Here is an 18957-nt window from a genome sequence, read left to right on the forward strand (position 1 = left end):
CCAGCAGGAGACCCTTATAGAATTATAGAATGACAGAGTTGGAAGGGACCTTGGAGGTCATCTAGTCCAACCCCCTGCTCCAGCAGGAGACCCTGACAGCATCATTTGGAAGGGACCTCGGAGGTCATCTAGCCCAACCCCCTGCTCCAGCAGCAGACCCCTACAGCATCATTTGGAAGGGACCTCAGGGGTCATCTAGTCCAACCCCCTGCTCCAGCAGGAGACCCTTATAGAATCATTTGGAAGGGACCCGTGAGGTCATCTAGTCCAACCCCCTGCTCCAGCAGGGGACCCTTACAGAATCACTTGGAAGGGACCTCGGAGGTCATCTAGCCCACCCCCCTGCTCCAGCAGGACACCCTCACAGAATCATGGAATGACAGAGTTGGAACCTTGGAGGTCATCTAACCCAACCCCTTGCCCCAGCAGGAGACCCTGACAGCATCATTTGGAAGGGACCTTGGAGGTCATCTAGTCCAACTCCCTGCTCCAGCAGGAGACCCTTACACAATCATAGTATAACAGAGTTGAAAGGGAACTCAGAGGTCATCTAGTCCAACTCCCTGCTCAAGCAGGAGACCCTTACAGAATCACGGAATGACATTGTTGGAAGGGACCTTAGAGGTCATCTAGTCCAACCCGAGGGAGGCACATCCCGAAAGGGGAGCTAGCGCAGAGTTTGGGGGCGGCTGGATTGGACGGGGCTGTGACCCTGGGGGAGGGGGTTTCAGTTTGGACTTGCTCACGTTGCCTCCTCTCCCCCCCCTCCCCACCAGGTGCTGTCGCTGGGCGCCGATGTGCTCCCCGAGTACAAGCTGCAGGCCCCCCGCATCCATAAGTGGACCATCCTGCACTACAGCCCCTTCAAGGCGGTCTGGGATTGGTTGATCCTGCTGCTGGTCATCTACACGGCCATCTTCACCCCCTACTCGGCCGCCTTCCTGCTGAACAACCAGGAGGGGCGGGACCCCCGGCCCTGCAGCTACTCCTGCAGCCCGCTCAACGTGGTGGACCTGATTGTGGACATCATGTTCATCATCGACATCCTGATCAACTTCCGCACCACGTACGTCAACTCCAACGAGGAGGTGGTCAGCCACCCGGGCAAGATCGCCATCCACTACTTCAAGGGCTGGTTCCTGATCGACATGGTGGCCGCCATCCCCTTCGACCTGCTCATCTTCGGCTCCGGCTCGGAAGAGGTACCGGGGTGTGTGGACGGGGTGGTGGTGTGTGGACGGGCGGGCGGTGCGTTTATGCGCTGGGGGCAGCTGAGGGGAGAGGGCCCTACAGCGAGAAAGGCTCGACCTGCTCGGGGTGAGGAGCAACCTTTGGTGTCCGGCCACGTTTGCCACTTCTTACAAAAAGCGTACAGTGTACGAGCAGTCCTCGACGTACGGCGTACAGCGGAGCCCCGCTTTTCCGCAGCTAAGCGAAACGTCGGCGAAGCGAATTGGCCCCATGTACGACACTTTCTTACCACGGTGGTTAAGTCACCCGGTTGGTAAGTGAATCTAGCTTCCCCATTGGCTTCGCCGGTCCGACGGTCACCAAAGGAGGATCGCGCGACCGTAGCACACGGCAACGGTCCATAACCGAGTTTCGTCCCGTTTTTTTTACGACCTCTCTTTTGCCACTTTTTGGACGGAAATCCACGGAGTTGTTAAGCGAGTGACACGGTCGCTGAGTGACTTCCGGCTTCCCCGTTGACTTTGTCGGACGGTCGTGGAAGGGGAATCGCGTGACACCCCCCCCGGGACGCCGCAACCCATCATAAATAGGAATCGGCGGCCAAGCAGCTGAATCTTGATCCCGCGACCCCGGGGATGCTACGGCGAAAAACGGTCCTAAGTCACTTTTTTTTCCAGCGCCGTTGTAACTTTGAACGGTCACTAAATAAAGTGTTGCCAGTTGAGCATTAACTGTACCGTGTCGAGTTAGGGAAAATTGAGAAAGTCTTGGCTTTTTTAAAGTTATTTTTAGGATCCTGGAGCGCTTCCGGCCAAGGCAGGGCTCTTGACTTTCAGGGACGCCGAAGGGCGAAAGGGGGGGCAAGGCGGCGAGGCGGAGGCTGTGGTTTTGGCAGGCCAGATGTTCCCTTTTTGTTCTTCCTGACAACAGGAGCTTGGCTTCCCGACGGCAGGCGGTTTTTATATTGATCGAGCCAAAATGGATCAGTTGGATGCCTGCCTGCAACGAGAAGGGGGAGGAGAGATTGAAGCTGGCATGCCAGAGGGCCGGAGGGAGGAGGGCCACCTTGCTGGCACGGCTGGCCGTCTAGACCAGGGGCTGTCCGTGGGCCGGTACCGGGCCGCGGCATGCCAGCAACCGGGCCGCACAAACAAGCAAAGCCCCATCCGTGGGATGCAGGCAACGCACGACACCACGTACCCTCCGGTCTACGTAAAAACCTCTCTCCGCAGAACCGGTCCCTGGCACCAAAACGATTGGGGACCTCTTATCTAGACAGCTTTGTGTCTTCGCTGAAGCTGGCATCGCTGCCTCCGGCCCCCGCAGGCTCCCCTCGGCTGTGGGGAGAAACTAGGCCCACCCCAGAGGGAGAACGGAGGAAGCCGCGCTAGTAGAGAGGCGTCACGGGTCCCTCGGACAGGCTGCATGGAGGATCCGGGTCGCCCGGAGAGACGGCAAGGATCGGCCGCGCTGACGGGCGGCTCGGATCTTCGCCTCCTTCCCCTTCCGGCCAGCAGTGAGTGGTTTTGCCCTGGGGGGGGATGAGAGAGCCACTGTTGACAGCTGGAGGGGAGACGTGGGGGTGGCTGGCGGTGGGAGGGGCTGCGTCCACCGGTGGGAGAAGCGGAGTGAAGCCAGGGGAACAGCAGGAGCAGCCGCAGAGTCCTGTTGCTCAGAGAAGGCTTCCCGGACGAAGGTGTAGCGTCACAATTTGGTTCCTCTTTGCCCAGGGTCCCACAACCCCCCCCCCGGGCCGTGGACCACTCCCGTCCTTTGAGACGTTTGGAACCGGTCCGCAGAAGTGGCGAGTGAGCGTGCAGGCACACGTCCGTGCGCTAATGGAGCGGGCGAGCGCGTAAACACGCTCCGTGTCTGCCGCTCGGGCCAAACCATCCCCACCCCACCCCCGCCGGTCCACAAAGCTGGAAAACGTGGGGAATTCCCCTCTTTGCAACCTCGGAGAATCCCCCACTTACAGTCTGCTTGCCCCCCCAAAAAACCTTGTGGGGCGGAAACAGCTACGAGAAAGGGGTCGGGGACACTGTGGGTGGACCCGGCTAAGACCGGGACCCTGGTAGGGGTAATAATAATAATAATAGTAGTAGTAGTAGTAGTAGTAGTAGTAGTAGTAGTAGTAGTAGTAGTAGTAGTAGTAATAATAATAATAATAATAATAATAATAATAATAATAATAATAATAATAATAATAATAATAATAATAAAAAAAGTTGAAAGGGACCTTTGAGGTCATCTGGTCCAACCCCCTGCTCAGGCAGGAAACCCTATCCCATTTCGGAAAACTTCCAGTGTTGGAGCATTCACCGCTTCTGGAGGCAGGTAGTTCCACTGGTTAATTGTTCTCACTGTCAGGAAGTTTCTCCTTAGTTCTAGGTTGCTTCTCTCCTTGATTAGTTTCCATCCGTTGCTTCTTGTCCTGCCTCCAGGCGCTTTGGAGAATAGCTTGACTCCCTCTTCTTTGGGGCAGCCCCTGAGATATTGGAAGACTGCTATCCTGTCCCCCCTCGTCCTTCTCTTCATTAAACTAGACATGCCCAATTCCAGCAACCATTCCTTATATGTTTTAGCCTCCAGTCCCCTAATCATCTTTGTTGCTCTTCTCTGCACTGTTTCTAGAGTCTCAACATCTTTTTGACATCGCGGTGACCAAAACTGGATGCAGTATTCCAAGTGTGGCCTTATCAAGGCCTTGTAAAGTAGTAACCCTTCACCTGATCTTGATTCTATCCCTCTGTTGATGCAGCCTAGTACTGTGTTGGCTTTTTTGACAGCTGCAGCACAAAGCTGGCTCCTATTTACCGTGGCCAATTGGCCCGAATGAGTTCGCAGTGGCGAGTTGTCGCGTTTCCCCGCCGGGAGATTCACACCCTCCCCGCCTCTTCTCCCCACGCAGACCACCACCCTGATTGGGCTGCTGAAGACGGCCCGCCTGCTGCGCCTGGTGCGCGTGGCCCGCAAGCTGGACCGCTACTCGGAGTACGGGGCGGCCGTGCTCTTCCTGCTGATGTGCACCTTCGCCCTGATCGCCCACTGGCTGGCCTGCATCTGGTACGCCATCGGCAACATGGAGGGCAAGACCATCGGCTGGCTCCACTCGCTGGGCGGGCAGATCGGGAAGCCCTTCAACGAGACCACCTTGCACCTGGGTCCCAGCATCAAGGACAAGTACATCACCGCCCTCTACTTCACCTTCAGTAGCCTTACCAGCGTCGGCTTCGGCAACGTCTCGCCCAACACGAACTCGGAGAAGATCTTCTCCATCTGCGTCATGCTGATTGGCTGTGAGTGCTGCCCGTCGGGAGGGCGGGCCCAGTTGGGGAGGCGGCGCCCACTTAAAAATGGGTGCCCTCTCTGCGTCTCGTCCTCGGCGTGCGGGACGAGCTGGGACTAAGCGCGTACGACGCACAGCCTTCCCGAATCCCGCCCGGGGTACTGGGCGGCAGGCGGCGTGTCACCCCTTGGATTGGGAGAGTTCCTACCCCGATTTGCCACGTAGTAGGGAGCTGAGGGGAGCCTGGGAATGGAGAGGAGGCCCGGGAGTAGCCGTGGGCGAGGCAGAACCCGTTTCCAGGCGCCGGGAGCAATCGCCGCTGACTGGTGTCTCCCTTCCGTCTCGCCAGCCCTGATGTACGCCAGCATCTTTGGGAACGTGTCGGCCATCATCCAGCGGTTGTACTCTGGCACTGCCCGCTACCACACCCAGATGCTGCGGGTGCGAGAGTTCATCCGCTTCCACCAGATCCCCAACCCCCTGCGCCAGCGCCTAGAAGAGTATTTCCAGCACGCCTGGTCTTACACCAACGGCATCGACATGAACGCGGTGAGTTGTGTCTGACCCCTCCCTTCGAGATCCTGGCGGGTCTCGGCTCCCCGGGTGACCGGTGAGCTGCGGGTCCAGTTCTCCCCCCATTATGGGGTGTGGAAACACCTGTGGCACTGGGGTCTCTCCCTTTAGCACCCCCCAAGGAGTGTAGAACGGGTCCCCAACCCCCGGGCCTTGAGACGTTCAGAACCGGGCTGCAGAAGTGGTGGGCGAGCATGCACTTTGCACTCATCCCCCCCGTTGCCCGAGTAGTAGGCAGCGCATGTGCACGTCCTCCGTTTGCGCGCACCCGCTGCTCACACCAATCCCTCCTCCAGCCAAAAAAATGTCGGGGAACTCTGGCGTAGAGTACACTACATTTTTTTTGACGCCACAAATGGTTTCTGAGAACGGGATCGGCCTCTCCTTTGTTGGATCGGTCCTCGCGGGCGGACGTTCCTCAGGATGGGAAGCTTCCGGGGACCCGATTCGAGCTCTCCCCCCTCCCTCCCTCCTTCTCTCCCCCCTGCAGGTGCTGAAGGGATTCCCCGAGTGCCTGCAAGCCGACATCTGCCTGCACCTGAACCGTACCTTACTGCAGAACTGCCGTCCCTTCCGGGGCGCCAGCAAGGGCTGCCTGCGGGCCTTGGCCATGAAGTTCAAAACCACCCACGCCCCGCCGGGGGACACCTTGGTGCACGCCGGGGATGTGCTGACCGCCCTCTACTTCATCTCCCGCGGTTCCATCGAGATCCTCCGGGGGGATGTGGTGGTCGCCATTCTAGGTGAGGAAGGGGCTGCCGCCGGTCCCTGCTCCGCTTCCGGTCTTACGGAAAGGACACCCCCTCCCCAAAGTGTCCCTAGAACGGCCCTTGAGAAGGTGGCAGGGGCCCGGATGAATACAGGGAGTCCTCTGTCAGAGCGTGCACACACAGATAACCCAGGAGTAAATACAGTAAACAGTGGTACACCCGGAACAATATACATACACGTGCTAGTACAGCAGGGTGCAAAACACAGCAGTTGCAGCGGGAAACGGACGAGACAGAGAGAGACACACACCCCAACAAAGCCTTCCCTTTTATACTCAGGCTCTTAAAGGGATACAGACCCTGCTTGCTCTTAAAGAGACACAGACCCTGCTGAGTCAATCCTATCCTTGCGTCGTCCACCTTACATTACGTCGGCTGGTTAGCCTTTAAATCATTACCCGGTTCCTTTAGCGACCGTTCAAAGTTACAATGGCGCTGGAAAAACTGGCTCATGACCGCACACTTATGATTCAGACGCTTGGCAACTGGCTCGTATTTAGGACGGGTGCAGTGTCCCGGGATCATGTGATCCCCTTTTGCGACCTGCCCACAAGCTCGTATTTATGACAGTCGCAGTGTCCCAGGATCATGCGATCCCCTTTTGTGACCTTCCCACAAGCTCGTATTTATGACGGTTGCAGTGTCCCAGGATCATGCAATCCCCTTTTGTGACCTTCCCACAAGCTCGTATTTATGACGGTCGCAGTGTCCCGGGATCGTGTGATCCCTTTTGCGACCTTCTGACAAGCTCGTATTTATGACAGTAGCAGTGTCCCGGGATCATGTGATCTCCTTTTGTGACCTTCTCACAAGTTCGTATTTATGACGGTCGCAGTGTCCCAGGATCATGTGATCCCTTTTGCGATCTTCCGACATGCTTGTATTTATGATGGTAGCAGTGTCCCGGGATCATGTGATCCCCTTTTGCGACCTGCCAACAAGCTCGTATTTATGACAGTCACAGTGTCCCGGGATCATGCAATCTCCTTTTGTGACCTCACAAGCTCGTATTTATGACAGTAGCAGTGTCCCAGGATCATGTGGTCCCCTTTTGCGATCTTCTGACAAGCTCGTATTTATGACAGTAGCAGTGTCCCAGGATCATGTGGTCCCCTTTTGCGATCTTCTGACAAGCTCGTATTTATGATGGTCGCAGTGTCCCTGGATCATGTGATCCTTTTTGCGACCTACTCTGGTATTCTGTAAAGGTCTCCTGCAGGTTGGACTAGAAGACCTCCAAGGTCCCTTCCAAAATTGTGTCAGGTCTCCTGCTTCATCGGACGGTTGCACTTAAACCTTCGGATAGAAACAATCCTTGGCTTCATTTTTGGAGAACGGTATATTATTGTTGACCGCTAACAATTGCAATGCCCAAACTGAGACTCGCGCGCCCAAGTCCCTACGTTGTACTTTTCCCTCCCTCAACGTTGCCCCCCATTCCGCCCCCGATTGCTCCCCCAGTATGACCAGTCCATTGCCCCCCCGTATGACCAGGTTCAGACATAACGGTCAGTCCTAGAGCAGGTTGGTACGTAGTTCGCTGCTTCTCCCCGCTGGGTGACCTTGAGGCAGCATCTCTGGGAGAAACAGCGTTTATGTCCGTTTCCCCAAGCATCCCCCACTTCATCTCCCGCTCTCCACAACGCATGGTGGTCTGTCCCTGCAGCAAAGCCTGACACGCGTCTTTTGGTTGGTGTCCCACCGCCCTTGTGTCTTCTTTGTCCACTCTCTCCCCACCCCCCCAGGGAAGAATGATATCTTTGGGGAGCCCCTCAACCTGTACGCGCGACCCGGCAAGTCCAACGCGGACGTGCGCGCCCTGACGTACTGCGACCTGCACAAGATCCACCGGGAAGATCTGCTGGAGGTGCTGGACATGTACCCGGAGTTCTCTGACCATTTCTGGTCCAACCTGGAGATCACCTTCAACCTGCGAGATGTGAGCGGCTCGGGGCCGGGACTAGCCCCCTCCCCACCTGCCCGCGGTGCTCCCCCCCTCCCCCCCAGACCCGTTCTTCCTCTGGAGTCTTGCCTTCTCCCCGCGTGAGAAAGAGCTGCTTTGCCTTGCAGACCAACATGATCCCGGGATCCCCTGGCAGCGACGAGATGAACGGGGGCTTCAATCGCCTGCGACGACGCAAGCTCTCCTTCCGACGGCGCACCGAGAAAGGTAAGTCTTGGCCAGAGGAAACCGCCTCTCTCCGTGGTCCTCCGAGGGGGTCTGTGAAGTTCGATTAAACCTTTCTCGCTGCTCCCTCCGGGGACCCCTCAGCCTCTCCCCACGTGTCTGCCGTTGCCGATCCCGGCGAGCAAACTGTGAATGTTCAAGACCCTGGACCCGCCTAGCTTGCAATCCTGGCGTGGAACCGCTGCTAGGCTACGGCGCGCACAGCCTGTGCTTCGAGACACACGTAGAGTACTTTTTTTTTTCCCCTACATGTCCCGCAGACGAGCAACTGGGGGACGCCAGGTCCCAGCCCAAGGCCCTGCACCTCGGCCAGAACCGCCCGTCGCCCGCCTCCCCCAGGTGGGAGGCGTGCCTCAGCAGCTCGGCCCCCTCCAGCGACGAGGAGGAGATCCCCGTCCCCGTCGCCAGGGTCACGGAGCTGTCGCCTTTCCACCGGACCGTGGCGCCCCTCGCCGTGCCTCCCTCCGCAGCCACACCCGAGCAGCAGAGCAGCGACTCCTGCAACCCGCTCTCCGGTAAGGCCTGCTTGGCAGGGGGTGAGTTTTGCTCACCATCCGTAGCTCAATGGGGGAGCAGAAAGAGGAGGAGGGCTTGGCGTCTGCACGACATGGGACCTTCCTTCATTCGGGCCACCCACTCCGCTTCTGGGACCCGGGAGGGGGCCGACCTGCCCATCTCGCAGGGACCCCCCCGAGGAGTGCCTGGGGCTGACCCCTCCTCCCTCCTGTATCCCCCAGGGGCCTTTTCCGGCGTGTCGAACATCTTCAGCTTCTGGACCGAGAACCGAGAACGGCAGTACCAGGAGCTGCCTCGCTGCCCCCCTGCTGCCCGCCCCACCCTCAACCTCCCCCTGGCCGCCAGCAGCAGGCGGCACCGCGCCGAGCTGGAGGGCCGCCTGGACCTGCTCCAGAAGCAGCTCAACAGGTAAGAGCAGACGGGCACGGGGATGCGTTCGTGTGCGTGTGTAATCCGATTGTGCCCTGCAAACGCAGCAGAATCAGTCCCGGGCATGCTCTTTTTGGGTGAGGGGGTGTCCTCTTCGTTCTTCCAAGCCCTCAACCCCTCCTGGAGAAACAGGGATGGAAGAGCTGGCTAGAAGCGGGGAAGGGTCCTTCCTGCCCGGAGCAGGCACAATCGGATGGGTGCCCCAAGGACGGTGCCCTGTTCTGGCACTTTCCTTGCACAAGGGCACCACAGAGCGTTTTCCTAAGGCGGATGGACGTGGAGACCGGTGTGTCGCACACAAAGGTGCGTGGAAGAGATGCCTTGTTGTCTGTCTGGGCCTTCACCGCCCACCCCACCCCTGTCGTTTCCCCCCCCCAGGCTGGAGAACCGCCTGACTGCGGACGTGGGCTCCATCCTGCAGCTGCTGCAACGCCAGGCGGTCCTGGTGCCCCCCACCTACAGCGCCGTCTCCTCACCGCAGCCTCCGCCAAACGCCGAGCCCTCCTTGGGGGAACACCCCCCGCTCTTGCCCCCCATCCTGGCCCAGACACTCTGCACCCGGACACAGGTGAGTGTCCCCTCGTAGGCGGGGCCCTGTCCTCAGATCTGCAGCACCCGAACTTCTGTAGCACCCTAAAAAAAAACCTGCGGAACCCCCACCGGGACACAAAGCCGTGTCAGACGGACCGGGCGGACATGGCATCAGGGGTTGCTGTTGTGGGTGCTTCCCCTTCCTTCACCTTTGAAGGGGGTTTGGAAGGGGGTTTGAGCCCCACAGACCGCTCACGCTTTCTCATCCTTTCTCAGATGCCCCTTTTCCCGGCTCCCTGCGTGGACGCCGCCGAGTCCAGCGACGAGGTGGTACTGCTGATGGAGCCACCCTTCGTGGCCCCACGGCGCCTTTCACTCCCGGGGCAGCTGGCCGCCACGGAGGACCCGGACTTGCCCCCAGATTTGCACAGACACTGCTCGGATCCCGGCAGTTAATGGACACTGGACGGAGGCCCAGACGAGGGTCTCTCCGCACGATGGGGAGCCGACGGTGGAGAAGGATCGCCGGGGGGCCCCCGCGGCCCAGACGAGGGGCAGCCTCCTGGCCCGGCCGACCCAGACGACGTTAGCTGGCTTAACAGGCGGGCTGGTCCCGGGGGACCGGCAGGAGGGCTACAGGAACCGTGGCGTCACGAGGACGACGGCGGGGGCGGAGCAGACAGGACACTGACCACGAGGATCGGAGCGCCGTTTGGGACCCTGAACATTGTGGTGTTATCGTCCTCCTTCGATCACCCCAAGTGGCTGAGCAGGAAGAAAGGGGGGGCTCCTGCAGGGCCACAAGCTGGACCCCCTGAGGAGGGCAGCTCGGCCCAGCAACGAGAAGCTCCCCCCCGTCTCACTCTGGGGAGCTGTGATCTTTGTGGTACTGGGACGAGAGCAACACGGGGCCCACGGCCCACTTCCTTATTTTGAGAGACCCCTCCCCAGGTCTTTCACGATCCCCCTTGCTTCACCAAAGCGATTTCTGCATGGGGGGGAGGCTCCAGCTGAGCAATAATTTAAACGCTCCTTGAGTCCATCCGGGGCTGGTTGGAGGGTCGTAGCAGCAACCGGTACAGGAGAGCGGAGACCATCCCGGAGGTCGTGAGGATTGAGGACGGGCAGGTGGTGGGTCACTTACTGCTGGGTCACTCCCCCCCTTAGAATCAGGGCTGTCTCCACAGCCCCCCCCCACTACACATGCGGCTACACATCTCTGTAAGGGGGTGCGTTCTCTCTACACAGGCGCGCCCCACTCTCTTCGCCGCTTCTTCCTCTGCTGGCATTGCGGCGAAGCGTTCCCGCTGAGAAAAAAAACGGGGTGCAAGGGGGGCACGGCAGGGAACGGGGGGAGGTCCCTGCTCCTTCCCACACCCCGTTGCGTAAGCACGCCCTCCCACCCATTAAAGCAGCAACCCGCTGCATGCAACTTCCTTTTCTGTCCCTCCCTCACCTGTCACGGGTCGGTCCTGCCCCTCTCACTCGGGTACCGGAGGTTTCGTTCCATCAAGGGGGGGCAATGATCCCCCCACACCTGGCAGGTCTCCAGACCCCCCCCTCCCAGCTTATCCCACACATCTGAAGGATGCACGCGACATTCCCAGCCCCCCCCCCCGCATGTTGTCCTCGGCAGTAGCAACCGATGCCCAATAAATTTGGACTGGACGACTACACCGCTCCCCCGTCTCGTCTGTTTCGGGGGGGGGTTTCATAGGGGGGTCCTGTGTGGGTCAGCCTGGGGGTTTAAGAGGAGAGCAAAGGATTCGGGCTAGTTGATGTACGACGTCAGTCGAGCCCCCCAAATTTACGTTTCTAAGTGAGACAGCTGCTTAGTGAGTTTTGCTCCGTTTTACGACCGTCCCCGCCACCGTTGGGAAGCGAACCCCCCGCGGTTCTTAAGTTAGTCACACAGCGGTTGAACAAATCTGGTTCCCCCAAAGGGGAGTACGGGACCCCACTCGGGACACCGTGACCGTCATAAGTACGAGACAGTTGCCGAGCGTCTGGATTTTGATCGCGAGGATGCCGCAGCGGTCGTAAATGTGAAAAACGGCCGGTTTTTTTTCAAGTGCTGTTGCAAATTTGAACGGTCACTAACTGAGCTGTCGTAAGCCGAGGATGACCTGTCTGTATTTCTTGCAAGGCAGGGAGAGACAAAACATCCAGGGGTGCCCCTCCCCGCTTTGGACCACCGCCATCGTTGAGGGATTGTCGTGGCGGGAAAGGACAACACAACCCATCGGTCTACCCAGGGCTGTGGCACCTGGTTCCTTGGGTGTGGGCAGCCGAAAAGGACCCCTTCGGCCAAGCTGGTCCTCCACGTACGACCGTTCGTTTAGCGACCGTTGGAATTTAAAATGGCGCCGGGAAAAAGGGACCGATGTCCGTCTTCACCCTGACGCCCGTTGGCAGCGTCCCCTTTACGACGTGACGTAGACTGGATAACTGATTCACGTTTACGACAGTCGCAGCGTCCCCAGGGGGGTGGGGAGGCCACGCGGTACCCTTTTTACGACCTTCTGACAAAGCAGGGAGCCAGGCTCACTTAACAACCTGCGGGCATTCGTTTCATGAACGTGGCCGGAAAGCCGTAGCATGAGGCGAAACTCAACCCATTGCTCCTTTAGCGACATAAATTTGGGGCCGTAAGTTGAGGACTCCCCTGTATGTTGGAGGGAGGGAAGGAGGGTGGGAGGGGACATAGTCCTGGGTCACCTGGCTCAGGTGAGGGAGAAGGCAAGAAGCTGACCATCCCAGGACAAGAGATGGGCGTCTCGCTCTGTGACTAGCGCAGCTAGTCCTCAATTAACGACGGTTCCTTTTAGTGATCGAAATTGCAACAGCACTGGAAAAACTGCTTTTCACGCTTAAGGACCGTTCTGGCATTCCCCAGGGGTCATGGGTTGTAAAATCCGGACCCTTGGCAACTGACTCGTCTTTACGACGGTCTCAACGTCCCAGGATCTCCTTTTGCGACCGGACGAACAATGTCAAGGAGACTGCTTGCAGAGTGACCTCCGGGGCAGGGGCCATCGAGGGTTTTGTGGTTGTGAGAGGGGGGTACATGGGGAGGGGAGTGGCTGTTGATTGGCGCTTTGGGCGGGGCCTTCGGTGGCACATGGGTCTTGGGGCTGAGCATTCTTGGCCTTTTAAAACGACAAGCCTTCCAGAGTGTGTTTTACGCACTCCTTCCGGTCCCAAAAGATTGGAGGAGGCTTTGAAAGGTTGATCTCATTTATTTTCACAACAGCCCTGCTGGGTAGGACAGTGGATTCACGTGGCCCACGGGGGGGGGAGGAGCCCTGCTCCAAAAGCTACCCTCTGGGAAAACACAACTGGGGGGGGAGGAAAATAGCTGGAACCCCCAAGTCTTGAAACTTGCCCGTTGCCAAGTTTGTGTCCCAGAGTCGAAATTGTGCCCTTGGCTGCAGTGTCAGTAATGGGCCAGGAGGGGGCGCAAGTGAGGCAGGACTTCGGGCCACTTGCTGGCGGTCGAGGGATAGCCAGTCCTGGAAAGGATTTGGGACAGGGATAATGCCAAGTTCCTCCCCATTTTTTCTGCCCGTGGACCCTCTGCCTGGCCACGGGCATCGCTGGATGAGGTCCTTCCGGGCGCGTTTCGAACTGGTGACGGCTGCGTTCCAGGGTCGGATGGTCCCAGCTGAGCTAGATCGGGCGGTACGTGCCGTTGTAGCTGAAGGGCTCTTTCGTCACGCACTGCCCGGGGCTCTCCGGCGTCCAGCGCTGAATTCGCACGCCATCCCGGCTCCCGGCCTCTCCGGGACGCACGATGACCGTGCGACGGGATGCCACCGAGGGGTCTTCGTCGAAGAAGTTGAAGGGGCGCAGCAGGAAGCCCACCATGTTGCCGGGGGTGGCCGTGTTGGGGATGTCTTCCGAATGGGGGATGTGGAGGAAGCCCACCGTCACCCAGGCCACCAGGTCCTGCCGGAAAGAAGTCGGTCAGGAAGGAGCACACATACACACACAAATACACGCAGACACCCCACACACGTACAACCCTCTTACCTGCTTGTCGATGCTCTCGTCCTTCCGGAGAAAGTTTTCAAAGCTCACGCTGGGATTCCAGGGATCGTTCTGGATGTACAAGCTGCTGCTGACGCCTTCGTTCTCGTGCTGCTGTGTCACAGCCAAGTGGTACCTGCCGGGGGGGGGGGAATGCCCTGTGTCAGCCTCCAAGCATAGCCGGGGTGACCCCACCCCACATGTCTAGAGGGACCTGACTCCCTCTTCCTCTGTCCCTGTGGCAGGGCGCGTTACCGTCATGGTGATACCTTCCTCCCGAAAACACAGTTGTAGAGCTGCTAGCGACCCAGAACCCTCTGTGGACCTGCCTCATGTATCTGCTACAGGTCCCCCCTCCGTCTTCTGATATTCCTTCTCCTGATTTTGTGCCCAACAAGTACTGGGGGGGGGGGTGCTGCCTTGGTTATTTCCCTAAATCCCACTCTGATTTTTTGGGCCCAGGCTGCCCTTCACCCCAATTTTGTTTCCGAAGCGCCTCCCCATCTTTCTGCTAACCCCCTTGAAGAGAACACTAGGCCGAGACCCCTTATTCTTCTACTCTAAAGCAGGGGTCCCCAACCCACGGGGTTGGGGCCCGCTACTGGACCGTGGCGTGTTTAACACCGGGCAGCGAGAGAAACGGGCAAGCCCGTGCACGTGACGTTCCACTCGTGCGCGCAGCGGGCAAGCGTGCGCAGGGAGGCGAAGCTCCGCTCGCGCGAGCGGAGGACACTGGTGTTCGCACGCGAAGCTCCGCTCACGCTCCGTTTGCGCATCAGCGCCCTCACACTTGCACGAGTGAAGCTTTGAGTGTGAGCACAAGTGCCCTCCATTCGAGCATCCCCGCCCCCCCACTGGAGCGTACGGGGCTTTGTGCGGGAGCGCCAGGGCCTGCCTCTCTCACTGGAGATTTTTAAGAAGTGGCTCGACAGTCCCTCGTCTGAGATGGGGTAGGTTCTCCTGCTTGAGCAGAGGGGCTGGACTAGAAGACCTCCAGGGTCCCTTCCCAGCTCTCTCTTCTCTCCTGTCCCAGCTCACCTGCTCCAGGTGACCCCGTTCTCTTCCTTCCATTTCCGAGGCAGGACCAGGCCGGCGTGGGAGTTGAGCTGGAGGCGGTAGCTGCGCAGGTGATCCCAGCGGTTCTTCTGGCTCGGGTTGGTAAACAGGAAGTAGCGAGGCAGGGGTTTGCCGATGGGGAAGGCCGCCTGGCGTTCCCGCAGGCGCGGCTCGGGCTTCAACCGGGGCTGCACCAGCCGGTGGCTCGGTTCCCAGGGGAGGGAGATGTTCTCAAAGGCGATGTCCACCGTCTCGAAGCTGTTGGCCGTCCCTGCGGAGAAGAACGAGACCGGAACGTTTTTTTTAATCAGGTTCACCGTCAGTTTTGGGGTGAAAGATAATCAGGGGACTGGAGGCTAAAACATATCAGGAACAATTGCTGGAATTGGGGATGTCTAGTTTAACAAAGAGAAGGACGAGGGGGGACAGGATAGCAGCGTTCCGGTATCTCAGGGGCTGCCCCAAAGAAGAGGGAGTCAAGCTCTTCTCCAAAGCCCCTGAAGGCCCGACAAGAAGCAACGGATGGAAACTAACCAAGGAGAGAAGCAACCTGGAACTAAAGAGAAACTTCCTGACAGTGAGAACAATTAACCAGTGGAACTACCTGCCTCCAGAAGCGATGAATGCTCCAACACTGGAAGTTTTTAAGAAGAGACTGGACAGCCATTTGTCTGAAATGGTAGAGGGTTTCCTGCCTGAGCAGGGGGTTGGACTAGATGACCTCCAAGGTCCCTTCCAACATTATTCTATTCTATTCTATTCTTTATTCTATTCTTTATTCTATTCTATTCTTTATTCTATTCTTTATTCTATTCTATTCTTTATTCTATTCTGTTCTGTTCTATTCTTTATTCTATATTCTATTCTATTCTTTATTCTATTCTTTATTCTATTCTATTCTTTATTCTATTCCATTCTTTATTTTATTCTATTCTCTATTCTATTCTATTCTATTCTATTCTATTCTTTATTCTATTCTTTATTCTATTCTATTATTTATTCTATTCTGTTCTATTCTATTCTTTATTCTATATTCTATTCTATTCTTTATTCTATTCTATTCTTTATTCTATTCCATTCTTTATTTTATTCTATTCTTTATTCTATTCTATTTATTCTATTCTATTCTATTCTATATTCTATTCTATTCTATTCTATTCTTTATTCTATTCTATTCTATTCTCTATTCTATTCTATTCTTTATTCTATTCTATTCTTTATTCTATTCTATTCTTTATTCTATTCTATTCTTTATTCTGTTCTATTCTATTTATTCTATTCTATTCTTTATTCTATTCTTTATTCTATTCTTTATTCTATTCTTTATTCTATTCTATTCTTTATTCTATTCTATTTATTCTATTCTATTCTTTATTTTATTCTGTTTTTTATTCTATTCTATTCTTTATTCTATTCTATTTATTCTATTCTTTATTTTATTCTGTTTTTTATTCTATTCTATTCTTTATTCTATTCTATTCTTTATTCTATTCTATTCTTTATTCTATTTATTCTATTCTTTATTCTATATTCTATTCTATTCTTTATTCTATTCTTTATTCTATTCTATTCTTTATTCTATTCCATTCTTTATTTTATTCTATTCTTTATTCTATTCTATTCTATTCTATTCTATTCTATTCTTTATTCTATTCTTTATTCTATTCTATTATTTATTCTATTCTGTTCTATTCTATTCTTTATTCTATATTCTATTCTATTCTTTATTCTATTCCATTCTTTATTCTATTCTTTATTCTATTCTATTTATTCTATTCTATTCTATTCTATATTCTATTCTATTCTATTCTATTCTATTCTATTCTTTATTCTATTCTATTCTATTCTATTCTATTCTCTATTCTATTCTATTCTTTATTCTATTCTATTCTTTATTCTATTCTATTCTTTATTCTGTTCTATTCTATTTATTCTATTCTATTCTTTATTCTATTCTATTCTATTCTTTATTCTTTATTCTATTCTTTATTCTATTCTTTATTCTATTCTATTCTTTATTCTATTCTATTTATTCTATTCTATTCTTTATTTTATTCTGTTTTTTATTCTATTCTATTCTTTATTCTATTCTATTTATTCTATTCTTTATTTTATTCTGTTTTTTATTCTATTCTATTCTTTATTCTATTCTATTCTTTATTCTATTCTATTCTTTATTCTATTTATTCTATTCTTTATTCTATTCTATTCTATTCTATTCTTTATTCTATTTATTCTATTCTTTATTCTATTCTCAGCCCAAGCCCACGCTACCTTTTGCCTCGGAGGTGTCCCGGGACCCTGGACAGCGTTCAAACTGCACACTCTTCAGAGCAGGGGTCCCCAACCCCCGGTACGGGGCCGCAGCACGCCAGCCACCGGTCCGCACAAACACACAAAGCCCCATCCGCGGGATGCAGGTTGCACACAAAACCACACACTCTGTGGTCCGTGGAAAAAAACCTTTCTCCACGGAACCGGTCCCTACTGTCCCAAAGATTGGGGGGACCTCTGTTTCAGAGTATGGATAAACTTTTTTTTATATAGAAAGGAGTTCTATAAAGGTAAATGAACAGCTGTAGAGGCTACTTCGAGAAAAACGATTCTCGGCGACTGTTTCGTTTCCACGGACGTAGCCAACCGGACGAGAAAGCTTCCGTCCCGAAGAGTTTGGCCACAACCGTGGAAATTTGGACCGGGGGGGGGAGGTCCCCAACCGCTCCATATCGGTCTCCGCCCTGGACGAGCGAACCCACCTGCAACATCCAGGTCAACCTTGTAGTGCACCAGGTGGGTGTGGATGTTGCCCAGCAAGTGCGTGTGGAGACGGGTGCCGTAGGCGAGCCCCTCCGGCGTGTAGAAGGAGGTGTGGACGTAGCCCGTGGCGTGGACCTTGGTCTCCAGGACTCCGTTTGGGAAGAGCAGGAAGTCCCAAATGTAGTCGTAGTTGTAGACGGTGGAAGTGGCCCGGATCACCAGGGCGTGACCCTCCAGCCCGGCGTAGAAGGTGGACCCCCCCTGGAAGTTGCTGTCGAAGTGGCGCCGCAGGGGCACGCCGGTGGGCAGCTCGAAGACGCAGATGGCCCGGGGATAGCGGACCGGCCCGTCGGCGTCGTAGTGGTGGTACGCGTCCAGGAAGGTTGCCGATTCCGGACAGTCAATGCCCGGCGCCAGTTCGTGGGTGACGCTGCCCATGCCCCAGCCCACGTCGATGTACTTGGTCTGCATGGCGGCCGGCGAGTTGCCGCCGTAGAAGGCGATGGCCTCCTGCACACTCAGCTCGTAGGCCACCCGCTCGCCGTTGAACCGCACGTCGAAGAGCTGCAGGCCGGTGGAGGTGCGCAGGCGGAAAGCCAGGCTCCACCCGGCGTACTTCACCAGGTTCCCGCTCACCGAGTACTGGCGTCCCTGCGGCTCGCACACCTTGGCGCCGTGGGTGTTGGTCGGGGGCTCCCCGCCGAACTTCCCGCGCGGCACGAAGCTGGAGAAGAGGGTCTGCTCCGGGTAAGGCACCAGCTTGACGGCGGGCACCTTGCCCTGGGCGTACTGCCGCGCCAGTTCCTGCGGCGTGTCGAAATACTTCCCGTTGTACCAGACCTTCTCGATGGACCAGCGGGTGGGGTCCAGGTGCCGGTGGTTGATGAGGACTTCCAGCCCCACCGGGTGGAGGAAGAAGCCCTCGACGGCGCGCTGCAGGATGATCCAGGTCCGCCGTTCGCCGGAGGCGAGGCCCCGCGGGGCGATGTCGGTGAAGGTCAGGCAGCGCTGGCCGCAGTCCCGGAGGCCGAAGCCGGAGACGTCGGTCAGGAGCTGGGTCAAGGGGGCCAGGAGGTCCACCAGCTTGTCGAAGAGCAGCTGGTACTCCAGCTGGCTCATGGGCCTGGCGGAGAAGGCCGCCGGCCGGCCCGAGGGCCGGTAGAACGTGGGCACGGGCAGCGGGCCCACCACGTACTCGGTGACGTTGGGCTGGGGCCCGGCGCCGAAGAAGACCACCGCCCGGGCCCGTCGGCGCGGGGCCTGCGCGCCGGAGGCCAGGTAGCACAAGGCCTGGCTCTTTTTGGGGGGCAGCATTTCGATCAGGAAGAGGCTGTTTTTGGCCAGGGTGCCCCCCTTGCTGGGCTGGAGACCCAGTTCCGGGCGGCTCATCAGGAACGTCCGGACCGCCCGGAGCTCCGCGGGGCTCAAGTCAGCGAAGATGGAGGCCTTGTCTGGGCTCAGCGGGGGCATCGTAGCCGGGCCGGCCTGGACCAGGAGGGTGAGCATCGCCGCAGCGCAGGTGATGGGTATCCACATCGTGGGGGGGCCTGTTGGGGGAAAAAGAGGCACTGAGCAGGGAAAGGCAGGGGAGGGACAGAAGGGACACACCACACACACACACACACACA

At 56.1% G+C, this 18957-nt stretch overlaps 2 protein-coding genes across 2 annotated transcripts in view; one reads left to right on the forward strand and one right to left on the reverse strand.

Annotated features, from left to right (window-relative positions):
- The window catches only part of KCNH2 (potassium voltage-gated channel subfamily H member 2), a 41933-nt gene extending 31990 nt beyond the window's left edge, over window positions 1–9943 (forward strand). Inside the window, exons 6-15 of the mRNA XM_015828391.1 lie at window positions 777–1202; window positions 4103–4490; window positions 4830–5029; window positions 5544–5796; window positions 7569–7762; window positions 7894–7993; window positions 8272–8526; window positions 8749–8935; window positions 9335–9524; window positions 9764–9943. Of these exons, the coding sequence (XP_015683877.1) occupies window positions 777–1202; window positions 4103–4490; window positions 4830–5029; window positions 5544–5796; window positions 7569–7762; window positions 7894–7993; window positions 8272–8526; window positions 8749–8935; window positions 9335–9524; window positions 9764–9943 (2373 nt within the window). The remainder of the gene's footprint in view (window positions 1–776; window positions 1203–4102; window positions 4491–4829; window positions 5030–5543; window positions 5797–7568; window positions 7763–7893; window positions 7994–8271; window positions 8527–8748; window positions 8936–9334; window positions 9525–9763) is intronic.
- A 3213-nt stretch (window positions 9944–13156) lies between these two features.
- On the reverse strand, window positions 13157–18865 carry AOC1 (amine oxidase copper containing 1). The gene is made up of 4 exons (XM_015828393.1): window positions 17329–18865; window positions 14555–14843; window positions 13520–13652; window positions 13157–13435 (listed from the first exon to the last, which is right to left on the reverse strand). The coding sequence occupies exons 1-4, from the start codon at window positions 18863–18865 to the stop codon at window positions 13157–13159; spliced, it is 2238 nt and encodes a 745-aa protein (XP_015683879.1).
- Between the last annotated feature and the right edge of the window lie 92 nt (window positions 18866–18957).

Source organism: Protobothrops mucrosquamatus, unplaced genomic scaffold (genome assembly GCF_001527695.2).
Source record: "Protobothrops mucrosquamatus isolate PMUCROS unplaced genomic scaffold, P.Mucros_1.0 scaffold4453, whole genome shotgun sequence".
NCBI lineage: Eukaryota > Metazoa > Chordata > Lepidosauria > Squamata > Viperidae > Protobothrops > Protobothrops mucrosquamatus.